The following is a 12,434-nucleotide window of genomic DNA, read 5'->3' as shown; positions in this document are numbered from 1 at the left end:
GAGGTATTTAGCATTCACAAGAGTCTGGTAGCAACCATTAATGCTGCACACCCATCACAATGTGTGTGTGTTGTGTGCGTCTGGGTGCTACGGTGTGGAGAATTAGAGCAAGTGGTCAGTCCAGTTCAAGTGTTCAGCAGTCTAAGCGCTTGTAGATACCAACACGCTCAGAGACTGTTTCTATCAGACCTCCTGCTCCAATACCGTCTGCCAGACAGTAAGGAAGTGAACAGCTTGTGGCTGGGGTGTGTGGGGTCCTTAATAATGCTGTGGGCCTTCCTCAGGCACCGTTTAAAGTAGATGTTCTGGATGGGTGATGTACTGGGCCGTCTGCACCACCCGCTGGAGGGCCTTGCGGTCGTGGACGGAGCAATTCCCATACCAGGCCCTGATGCAACTGATCGGGGCGCTCTCGATGGTGCAGCAGTAGTATTTGGAGATGACCCGGGTGGCACGCCAAATTTCTTCAGCGGCCTTAGGAAGTAGAGACGCTGTTGTGCCTTTATTGGCAACAGTGGTGGTGTTGTTGGTCCATGTCAAGTCAAGTCCTCGGGGATGTGGACGCTGAAGATCTTAACTTCTGCTCTCTCGACTGCAGTCCTGTTGATGTGGATCAGGGCATGTTCCCTCCTCTGCTTCCTGAAGTCAACAATCTCCTGTCCTGGCACCACAATGCTAGTTCACTTACCTCCTCCCTACAGGCTGACTCATCATTGTTGGTTATCAGGTCTACAACCGTGTGTATGTGTTTGGTTTTACTATCCTTGTGGGGAACCAGAAGTCATCACAAGGATAGTAAAATAAGGGAACATGTTGCCGGTCCCCACAATGAAAAAGGCTATTTTAGGCTTAGGGGTTAGGTTTAGGGTTACAATCAGGGTTAGGGTTACAATTAGGGTTAGGAGTTAAGTTGAGGGTTTGGGTTAAGGTTAAGGGTTAGGGTAAATAGGATTTTGAATGGGAATCAATTGTTTGGTCCCCACAAGGATAGTAAAACACACGTATGTGGGGGGTGGGGGCTCTTGTAACTGGCCCCATTGAGCTGCCTGCCTAGGGCCGTTAAGGCCCATTGTCCTTGTGAATGGTGGTAGGGAGGCAGGTATTGGTCTGCTGCTGAAGGTTTGCGATGGGTAGAGGGATGGTGTTGACTGTCAAAGGCAGGGCTGTTAGGGAGAAAATCAAAAAGCCATCAGACTCATTTGTGGGGGAAGGTAGTCAGCGAGAAAAGAGGTGCAGACTGTGAGCCTACGATGGATGCTATGGGGAGAAGGGTCAGAAAAAACTCTGAGCCCTAGGCTATAACTAAGGCCTAAAGTTTTTAGAGTTGGCCTGAATAACCGGGGCGGCAGGTAGCCTAGTGGTTAGAGCGTTGGACTAGTAACCAAAAAGCTTGCAAGTTCAAATCCCTGAGCTGACAAGGTAAAAAAATCTGTCGTTCTGCCCCTGAACAAGGCAGTTAACCCACTGTTCCTAGGCTGTCATTGAAAATAAGAATTTGTTCTTAAATGACTTGCCTAGTTAAATAAAAAATAAAATAAAAAGTTATGGGTATATATATATATATATATACATATATACATACACACTACATCATGGCCTCTCAAAAATGACAATTGAACAAGTGTTTTTGGGCAAGTCAATCTGTATGAAATCTCTCCACTGACCGAGTGGAGACAAATGTTATTATGGCAATGAAATAAAAAAGGCTTAAATGATTGAAACTCGGCAGTCCTCCTATGCCTATCTCAGTCACCCTGGGTGGGTGAGTGGTGACCGTGTGTCTGAACTACATTGTTTACCCACACAGCTATGTGTGACTTTCCCTCACACCTCCTCATGGCTGATACCACACTACTTTCATATAGAATACACTGTAGTACAGGGAGCTTATTTGGACATGGTGCTAGACAGACTTGATATGTGCGAGTTGTCTCAGTGAGAGTGTTGAATATACCATTAACCATCTTTACAGCTTTGACTTTATTACATAATACAGTATTACATTGTGCTGTGATACCATTACCGTCTCCACTACCTCCACTATTTTATTTAAAGCTCAGCGAAAGGAGGGCAAAGTCCCTCACCCAGTCCGCAGTGGGATCAGATAGATTCTTCTCCTATAGAGAAATACAGAGCTCCCTGGAGGAAGGGGACTATGAACAACGAAGAGGCCACTTAAGAGGTAAGACAAGATCTAAAATAAAAAAGACATCTGGGGGATTTTCAGGCTAATCCCCAAGCACCCTCCCTCCCCCCCTGACTGTACCTACTACCCCCTCACTCTCCGGTCCATACAGGTCCCCACCGGATACCTCCTGACCCCGGACCCCTGTCCTCTTGGAATCCCTGCCTGGTTCTACTTTCTCCCTGTGTGTTTAGCATGACAATTCCCTCCCAAGTCCATGGCACAGGACAATGCATGTAGCTTGAGTTTGATGTCTTTTAAGCCTTTGACTGGCTTCTGTGGCCTCCAAGGTCCCCTCTCCCTGGCTTTGTAATAGGGAGAGCGAGAGCACAGCTCTCCTGGTTAAATCTGCTGGGTCATTGCGTTTGAAGTTGGAAAGGCTGGATGGAGAGGGGAAACAGTCATCTGTAAAGGGAGTGTTGAGTGGGATGGGGGTTTTAGAAATGGAAACAAAAATGATTACAAATCAAATTGTTTTGATTACGTACATATATTTACCAGATGTTACTGCGGGTGTAGCGAAATGCTTGTTCCTAGCTCCAACTGTGTGTGTGTGTATATATGTGTGTGTGTGTGATGGGATGTATCGACATTATGAAAAGTATGTGGATAAAATATTCAGTATATCTGAATAATACGTAGGATAGAATAGTATATGTACAGCAACAGTTGAATAGGATGGACTTGACTAGAATAAAGTGTGTACACTACCGTTCAAACGTTTGGGGTCACTTAGAAATGTCCTTGTTTTTTAATTAAAGAAAAGCACATTTTTGTCCATTAAAATAACATCAAATTGATCAGAAATACAGTGTAGACATTGTTAATGTTGTAAATGACTTGTAGCTGAAACGGCTGATCTACATTGTCTTTCTGATTAATGTGATGTTATTTTAATGGACAAAAATGAGCTTTTCTTTAAAAAACAAGAACATTTCTAATTGACCCCAAACGTTTGAACGGTAGTGTACATATGAAATGGGTAAAAGCAGTTTGTAAACATTACTAAAGTGACCAGTGACTAAAGTTCGGGGCAAGGTACTGGGCAGAGGCCGGCTAGTGGTGACAATTTAACAGTCTGATGGCCTTGAGATTGAAGCTGTTTTTCAGTCTCTTGTTCCCAGCTTTGATGCACCTGTACCGTCTCCTCCTTCTAGATGGTAGCAGGGTGAACAGGCTGTGGCTCGGGTGGCTGAGGTCCTTGATGATTTTCTTGTGACACCAGGTGCTGTAGATGTCCTGGAGGGCAGACAGTGTACCCTGCGGTTGCGGAGGGGGCAGTTGCTGTACCAGGTGGTGATACAGCCTGACAGGATGCTCTCAATGGGGCATCTGTAAAAGTTTGTGGGTCGTAGGGGCCAAGACAAATGTTTTCAGCCTCTTGAGGTTGAAGAGGCGCTGTTGCGCTTTCTTCACTACACTGTCTGTGTAGTTGGACCATTTCAGATTGCCACTGATGTGTACTGCAAGGAAATTGAAGCTTTTCACCTTCTCTGGATGGGGCGTGCTCCCTCTGCTCTCTGCTGAAGTCCACGATCAGCTCCTTCGGCAAGCAGTACCGGAGCACCAAGTCTAGGTCCAAGAGGCTTCTAAACAGCTTTTACCCCCAAGCCATAAGACTCCTGAACATCTAATCGAATGGCTACCCAGACTATTTGCATTGCCCCTCCCCCCTATTTTACGCTGCTGCTAGTCTGTTTATCTATGCATTGTCACTTTAATAACTCTACCTACATGTACATATTACCTCAATTATTTACTGCTGCTCTTTAATATTTGATACTTTTATTTGTTATATTTTGTAGGTATTTTTCTTAACTGCATTGTTGGTTATGGGCTTGTAAGTAAGCATTTCACTGTAAGGTCTACACCTGTTGTATTCGGTGCAAGTGACAAATACGATTTGATTTAGTTGACTTTGGTGCCAGGAAAATAACCTCTTCCTCACTCTGCCAGGGCTTTAATCTGCTCACTGTAGGCTCTCATTGTTGTTGGTAATCAGGCCTACCACTGTTGTGTATTCTGCAAATTTGGAGATTGAGTTGGAGTTCTGCGTGGCCGTGCAGTCATGGGTGAGCACACACCCTGGCGGGCCCCTGTGTTGAGGATCAGCGTAGTGGAGGTGTTGTTTCCTACCTTCGCCACCTGGGAGCGGACCATCAGGAAGTCCAGGACCCAGAAGCAAAGGGTGGGGTTCAGACCCAGGGCCCTGAGCTTAATGATGAGCTTGGAGGGTACTATGGTGTTGAAGGCTGAGCTGTAGTCAATGAACAACATTCCTACATAGGTATTCCTCTTGTCCAGATGGGATACCGCAGTGCGATGGCGATTGTGTCATCCGTGGATCTATTAGGGCGGTATGCAAATTGCAGTAGGTCTAGGGCAGGGGTGGGGTGGGGTGGGCAATTCCAGTCCTCGAGGGCCTGATTGGTGTCAGTTTTGCCCCAGCTAACACACCTTAATCCAATAATCACCTAATCATGATCTTCAGTTTAGAATGCAATTAGATTAATCAGCTGTGTTTGCTAGGGATGGAGAAAAAGTGTGACACCAATCAGGCCATCAAGGACTGGAGTTGCCCACCCCTGGTCTAGGGTGTCTGGTAAGTTGAAGGTGATATGATCCTTAACTAACCTCTCAAAGCACTTCATGACAGAAGTGAGTGCTAAGGGGGTGAAAGTAATTTAGTTCAGTTACCTCCGCTTTCTTGGGTACAGGAACAATGGTGGACATCTTGAAGCAAGAGGGTACAGCAGACTGGGATAGGGAAAGATTGAATATGTCTTTAAACACTCCAGCCACCTGGTCTGCACATGCTCTGAGGGGGTGGCTAGAGATGCCCCTACACCATGTTCATTCATCTCCTATTCACACTGCACATAGCAATGTACAAATGCTATAACTTTCATAACATCAACCACCCACCCCATCAAATAAGTCACTCTCTGGACATGAGTGTTTGTTTCATTCAGGGTAGGTGTGTGTGGGCCGGAATCAAAGGGTTGCGACTTATTGTTCGTGTCTGAAAAGGAGCTAATGGTCGGCCATCGCTACTCAACGACTAAAAGCCGCGGGGTGCCCCCGGGCCAAGTCGCACAATGACACCCCCACTCCTCCCGCGGCGCGTCTTCCTGCCACAATCTGAAGCCAACGACTCGCTATGGGGGTGCGTATCTGTATCGGTGTGACGGCCATCCACTCTTTTCAATACACCCATCAAGGCTAGTATAAATTCGACTGGATGCTTTTAGTTGTTTTAGTAATTTCCTCTGCGTTGTCCTGATTTTACATGGGAAAAAATTGGTTTCTGTATGTAAATTGAGCGTAAAGTTGTCACTTCAGAAAAGTTCAACCATTATGTGCATCATTCGTTGAGTTAATTGTCTATTTTGAAATGTCATAAGACTGCTTTTAATTTCTAGACTTACTGACCTTTTTCACATGTATTTCTGAAACAGTTTAGTGATATCCATGTAATTAGGCTACAGCGCCATCACATTCTAGGCCTTGTCTCTCGGACCAAAAGGATGGTCCATACATTGAAATATGACAAAACATTAACCTAATTCTTTATTGGTTAACTTCACTAATGCTTGTGGGTCACATAAGGCCAATGTGTTTTGTGTATAAGTCTAAACCTCAATGAAAATGCATTGAGTCGGTTATAATTTCCATTTAACAAATTTATTTTTCCCACAAACATTTGTTTTACATTTTAAATTCTAACAATTAGCCAAAAAAATTCAGCAAGTGAAAATAGATGGGTCTATGCTATTACATTTTTTATTTTGATCGAATGGGATCCCTCACTTAGACTCGATAATTATTTTTGCACAAAATGTGCTTTTTAGGCTATGAAAAAGATATATACTAATCTTTATATAGCCTATTGTTTTATAGTGTAATATAAAATTGATATAAGTTGAGCATGATCAGCAAGGTTGCCCAAATGTTGTTAAATTAAATGTTATTGTTGATTTGAAACCAATTTTGCATATACTTTCTTGGCCTATATGCCAACATTTATAATGAGTGATAGTCAAAATATGTAGGCTATCCCAAATCCCTTTTTTAATATCAAGGAAAGCTAGTTAAGGTAAATGATTTAAACAATGTCCACACAACGCTACATGCATATTAGATACTTACGTCACTGAATATGTATTTACTACTTAGTCATGTAGGCTAAATATATTAAATGGATCAACATTGAAGTCGTGAATTAGATAACTTTTTACTAGATAATTTTCTTTAATTGCTTACAGGATTTTTGCATACACACCTGAGCCTGTGTTATTTAAATGTTATCTCAGGAAAACGAATAGCCTATATATATATATATATATATATAGTAACATTTTTTTTCAGTCTCAAGATTCCAGTGGGAAAGCACTACCTTACCTGTTATCTCACGGTCAGTGTTATCAGGGATCTTTGGGACGTCCCTACACTAAACTTTAACCCATACCTTTAACCTAACCTTAAACATAACCCTTACCTAACTAACCATTTACATTTCAACTTCAATGGGGGGTAGGGACGTCCCAATGATACCGGATAGCATGGACCGTTATCTCACCGTGAAGGGAAAAAAATCAAGTTCGTTCGCAAATTCACAATCAGCTGTGTATGATTGTCTCTCGCGGCCAATGGGATGCGAGGCAATTAACATCCCAACACCGATTGATAAAAAAAAAACTGTGGAGCTGGGGTGTTGTGAGACGACCATTTGAAGGTGAAGTAGGTGGTGAACTCGAGACTCAATGGACTACAGTTGATAAGGTATATCGCACACAGGCTTCTATTTCTGTACAGGTTTGTTTCCACACAGCGTGAAGAGGGACTTTCGGGATTGATTTTCACCCTTTAAGGAATTGCTCAAAGAACGCTGGCGTTTGGACATTTTCTTGCCACCCTCAAGTGTTCAGGGCAGGCCGTTCAGAAACGATTTTCTATCTTGCGTAATGGGTATATAGACGGTATAGACTGCAAGCGTGTCATTGACTATAACCAAGTGCTTGAACCACATTGTCTGAGATTCAAATCAAGGAGAATGTCGGAGCGATCTCAGAGCCCTATTTCGGATTGCAACAGCCGGCCGGATGACTTCAGCCGACCCATGTACGCCCAGGCCTTGGGTCAAGAGGCGTTTGGCGGCACGTCGCTCCAGATCCCTCACGGCGTTCTACAGCACCACAGTCTTCTATTCAACAAGACTGCATACAATGGGTTGCCTCCAACACCTCAAACCTTTTTTCAATTCCCACCGGCCGGTGGTGACTATAGGGCCTCCGATTTACAAGCCGGTGACTTTTGCCAACCCAAACACTGGTATCCCATCGCCGCTCCCGAATACACCGGCCAAGTACCGAGGGTTGCAGTGACTACGCAGGCCACAAACCTGAGCCCACCCATTGCCGAAGCCAGGGAACAAATCAAAATGCCTGATATAAAGATTGAGAAGGATGTCAATGACGAGTATGAGGTAAAGAGTCAACAGTATCCAACTCCGTCGTCCGCTGTGGCTCACGGGGTTTACTACTCGACCCCATGGAACCCCTCGTTTTGGCCCGGCCTTCCCCACATCACTGCTGCGAGTTCCAATACTCAAAACCTCAACTCCATACCCTCAACCTCGTCTTCAACATCCCCATCGCTCTCGCCGTCACCCCCCAGCAATGGGTTACCCGGGATCACGTTCAACGGGAGCGCAAGCCAAGGTGCCCAAGCGCAAACCCAGAGCAATGGATCCTCCAGCGGTGGGTGCAGCGACTCCGAGGAAGAGGTGAGTCTGAAAATAGGCCTATGTACCGTTATCCCCATGATGTCCTATTAGCTTGTGTTTACCCTGGAGCCTGCCTATTAATAAAAAAAGTTAAGAGATGGAAAATGTTTCCTGAAGTCTTTAGTAAGTGTGCCTCTTTTTAACAGGAGAACCCTTCAACTGAGGAGCTGGAACAGTTCGCCAAGGAGCTGAAGCACACGCGTATAACACTGGGTTTCACACAAGCAGATGTAGGAATGGCTCTAGGCAATCTTTATGGTGAGTTTGGATTAGGCGTACACTAAAACTACCATTAACCTATGTCACAGCCTAACCTTGCCAATGTGAGCTGGTGAATACTAATGCATGTTTGGTCTTTGGACTTACTGAGTGTTCCGTTAAATTGGCGTAGGAAACCATAGAATACTATGGTTCTTGTGTTTGATATCTACTGTAGTTGTTGCAGTGTCAACTAGGGATTAACATGGGTAACTGGGATTCCGGGACCACTCTTTACATTTCCCGAAAAAATTAAGGACAAGATCCGGCAAATGACCCAATATCGCACTAATGCAATTCTCCCAAAATACACTATGTGCAGCAGCAGCATATTGTGCCATTTAAAAAAATATATATATTTCCATTCTCCAACCAGGCTGTCCCATGGACGCATAGTGTATTTACTTCACACAATCGCCATAAATTCAAAGCACACGCATAATTGACACTGCTGTACTGCACACCAGATCCGAATGCACTTTAGACCTCTCACCAGAATTGAAAATTCGATCCCGTTCTGAACCAAGACCAGTGAGCTGAAGCCCAGGACTGGTTCAACATCACATAAATGAGCCCTAACCGGACAACCGTACACTATATATTGATTTGAACTGGTGTTGAGAACAATGTGGCGGGCGGCAGCTGAGTGAGGAGACAGGAAACAGCTACTGGGCGGAGAAAGTGCAGAGGAAAGCTCGCGGTATGTTCAGCTGAATGATGGAAATATTGGAATTAAGTAGGCTAATGCATTTGAAGGCATTTACCAAATTCTTGCTTATACTGAAACTCCCAAAGTGATATAAAACCGTTATACACATTTTTAAAGCATTAGTCGTGTGGTCAACTAGATTATAATTTCAGCACCGTTTTCATTGGGACAACGCCATGTCGCTGATTTGAGACAAGTGGGGGACTAGTCTAGATAATTCAATGTCAGATCTTTGTTTTCACTGAATCTCCGTTTAGATATTTGGTAACAATTTAAACCGGGGAAATGTTAGCTAAATTGGAGTCTGTGCTAATGAACATATTTTTGATAGCTTGCTCATATATTAGCTGATCAGAACATTTTGCTAGCATGTTATACAAGTGGATTTTGCGCTTCACTCGCGTAGTAGCCTGTCCTACTCCGACCAAAAGCCAAGGTCTGTATATTTGGTTGATTGATCTCTGGCTGGACAAGTGGAATTGGTAGCTCATTTATTCGTTTGTTCACAATCACTGCAGAAACATTTAGCATGTAATAACGTAGCCTAAATCTAGTGTATTATTTATCTATTAACTCACGTAGTAGCCTTATATAGAGTTTAGGGTATATTCCTATCGTCCCAATCTCACTGAAACCCAACATCCGGATCCTGTCTAGCATTAACATTCCTAATTTTATTCTGTAATCAATAGGTGCCATTTTCAAATCACGTTTCGCATATGCATGTAAAAAATATATAATAATCCCCCTCTTCTCTGCGCTGTCTCGTATTGCTGCCTGTATGAGAGCTTCAGTAGTGTGTAAACAACACAAAGTTGGTCCCGGTTAAGATGCATTGATGTTTCAACAAGTCCCTCTTCATCTCCCGTTATTCATGAGCTGATCTGCTATCTGTATAATCCACTCGATTTTGCCAAACAAAGTTTTGGTATTCGTTGGTTATCTACCAAGATTAATCACTTTGGTCATTGCCTTTGTTTGCCTGCTGTTAGTGCATGTCTGTGTCGAGATAGCCTAGGCCTACTGATGAAATGCGTTGAATTAATTGAGGAACATGATAACGCTCTGAATTGATCAACTAGCTGTTTCGCAATTCACAATAGTGTTATTGGGGAGCAGTTACTCTATCATTACTAAATATTAGTTTCTCGTTGTGAAATCTTTCCATAGTGTCGCAGCCTAGACACCAATTTGGCTCAGCGACAATCTTATTTAGGGAGAATCTTGAGCGACTATATCTTAGTTTTAAACGCTCCGATTTTTGCGTATTCCCCAGGATGCATATTAATTATTCCCGGTATTGCGATTTGGTAGATTTTTTGGAAAATATTCATCCCTAGTGTCAACTGCTGACAATGACTCGTTCTCTGTTTAGGCAAGATGTTCAGCCAGACTACAATCTGTCGCTTCGAAGCCCTCCAGCTCAGCTTCAAGAATATGTGCAAGCTGAAGCCCCTGCTTCGGAGATGGCTGAATGAGGCTGAGACCTCTGACAACCCCCAGGATGTGAGTATTCTTCTAATCGAACTCTTTATCAGATACCTTTGTTTTGTTTAGAATCACAGCTCGTACAGAGCAGCATCAGGTTTGCACAATGTGTCTAGGATTCCATCTTGTTAGCCATGAACTTCCCATGGCCAACCAGAGTAATATTTATTAGAAAATGTTCACCATTTTAAATGTTATCTATTCAACTTTTGCATTTGGTATTTGAGGGGGACCAATAGTTATGTCCTCTGCAATGGACCTAAGCACACTAATGTCCCAGTCTGAATGTGAGTATGCTTGTATCCCCAGATGTACAAGATCGAGCGGGTGTTTGTGGACACCAGGAAGAGGAAGCGGCGGACCAGTCTGGAGGGTTCGGTGCGCACGGCTCTAGAGTCCTACTTTGTCAAGTGCCCCAAGCCCAACACCCAGGAGATCACACACATTGCAGACGACCTGTGTCTGGAGAGAGATGTGAGTCCCACACTGATACAGCCTTCCCTCACTTCCTTTCGGTCACCTACTGGCCTTTATTTCCCCAACCCTGCATGGCTGTTTAGTCTAAGTTGCTCTTAAATGAAATGGACCCTAAATTCATTTATGGTAAATATGCTTTTCCTGTGTTTCCATGGTTTGAATCTTAGTGCTGTCTCATCTGACACTGTCAGGTTCTATATTTTTTAAATTAAGGAAGCGGGGAAATGTGCTGTGTTTGACAGGTGGTGCGTGTGTGGTTCTGTAACCGCAGACAGAAGGGCAAGCGCCTGGCCCTCCCTTTCGATGAGGAGTGTGAAGGACAGTACTACGAGCAGAGCCCACCTCCCCCGCACATGACCCACTCCCCCCTCCCTGGGCAGGGGTACCACCTATCCAGCCACACCGGGGCCCCCACTTTCTACATGCCCCCCCTCCAGAGGCCAGATGTCTTTAAGCAGGCCCTGCACCCTGGACTGGTGGGTCACCTGACCAGCTAAACGTGTTCCAGTTCTCCAAACCAGCCCTGGCCATGTGGCCTTCCTTTTCCACCCAACATAGCTATTTTCTACCTCTTCATTCCACCAGTCCCTCCCAACCCAGGATGTCCTCCAGTCCCTCCCAACCCAGGATGTCCTCCAGTCCCTCCCAACCCAGGATGTCCTCCAGTCCCTCCCAACCCAGGATGTCCTCCAGTCCCTCCCAACCCAGGATGTCCTCCAGTCCCTCCCAACCCAGGATGTTGTCCTCTGTATCCAGTTCAACAACAATGGGGAGGAAGTCAATCGAGGGTGAATACAGTGAAGAAATGGATCAAAGCTGCAAATTTCTAGTCTATTTGAAAGGCAAGGTATCTTGAGACTGCTTTTGTCCCACATGCTCTAAGTGTTCATCGGTTTAGGGACTTGCCTCCCACCCAGTTCAGCTACATGTAATCTGCACAGCACTGAATGCTCCATCCTGCACCATGGGGAGGGGGGGGGGGGGGGTGGCTCTGAATATCTGCCGTGAGATTGTTTTTGCACAAATTTGTCTGACCTTTTTTTGATATTTTTAAAATGAGATTTTTTTCTTTATCTTGAATATCCTTGTGCTGTCTTATTGTTGCAGAGGTTATCATTGTCTTACCTACAATTTCTTTAAAGTCTTGTCCAGAAGGTATACTCTCATAGTGGAAGTATGATACAAATACATTTTTTGATGTCTTAAAAAATCCTGCTATGTTTGTATTGCATAACTGTTTTTAATCTAATGGTAGCCATTTTGGTAAAGGGATTAACCAAAGTGGTACTTATGTTAACATGATCATCAGGGACCTGTATTGTTAATGGTTGTCACTGTTACAGCGCTGATTACATCAGCACTCTTATACAAAGACTTGATCAAAACAAATCTGAAATGGCCATCCCTCGCAGGCACAATCTAGTGCCATGTGTAGTTGAAGTCATTTCATCTTGTATGTGACTCAAATCTCTTGACTAGAGATATTTACATGCCATGTTTTTAAATAAAAGCGTATTTGATAATTTATTGAA

The 12,434-nt window shown here is 44.1% G+C and overlaps 1 protein-coding gene across 2 annotated transcripts; it reads left to right on the top strand.

The window, feature by feature from the left end:
- The first annotated feature begins 6,570 nt into the window (after positions 1 to 6,570).
- Positions 6,571 to 12,429, top strand: LOC111961695 (POU domain, class 5, transcription factor 1-like). Of its 2 annotated transcripts, none has more exons than XM_023984155.2 (5): positions 6,571 to 7,970; positions 8,117 to 8,228; positions 10,313 to 10,443; positions 10,735 to 10,899; positions 11,174 to 11,308. In XM_023984155.2, exons 1-5 carry the CDS (start codon positions 7,239 to 7,241, stop codon positions 11,207 to 11,209), a joined length of 1,176 nt encoding a protein of 391 aa, XP_023839923.1. In that variant the 5' UTR covers positions 6,571 to 7,238; the 3' UTR covers positions 11,210 to 11,308. The 2 variants fall into 2 exon arrangements, with proteins under 2 accessions (XP_023839923.1, XP_023839922.1); XM_023984154.2 differs by having other exon boundaries at positions 6,572 to 7,970; positions 11,145 to 12,429.
- Positions 12,430 to 12,434: the final 5 nt, after the last annotated feature.

Source organism: Salvelinus sp. IW2-2015, linkage group LG4q.1:29 (genome assembly GCF_002910315.2).
Source record: "Salvelinus sp. IW2-2015 linkage group LG4q.1:29, ASM291031v2, whole genome shotgun sequence".
In the NCBI taxonomy this organism is placed as follows: Eukaryota; Metazoa; Chordata; class Actinopteri; order Salmoniformes; family Salmonidae; genus Salvelinus; species Salvelinus sp. IW2-2015.
Note: the sequence above shows the minus strand (reverse complement) of the source record. Positions and strands in the feature narration are given on the sequence as shown.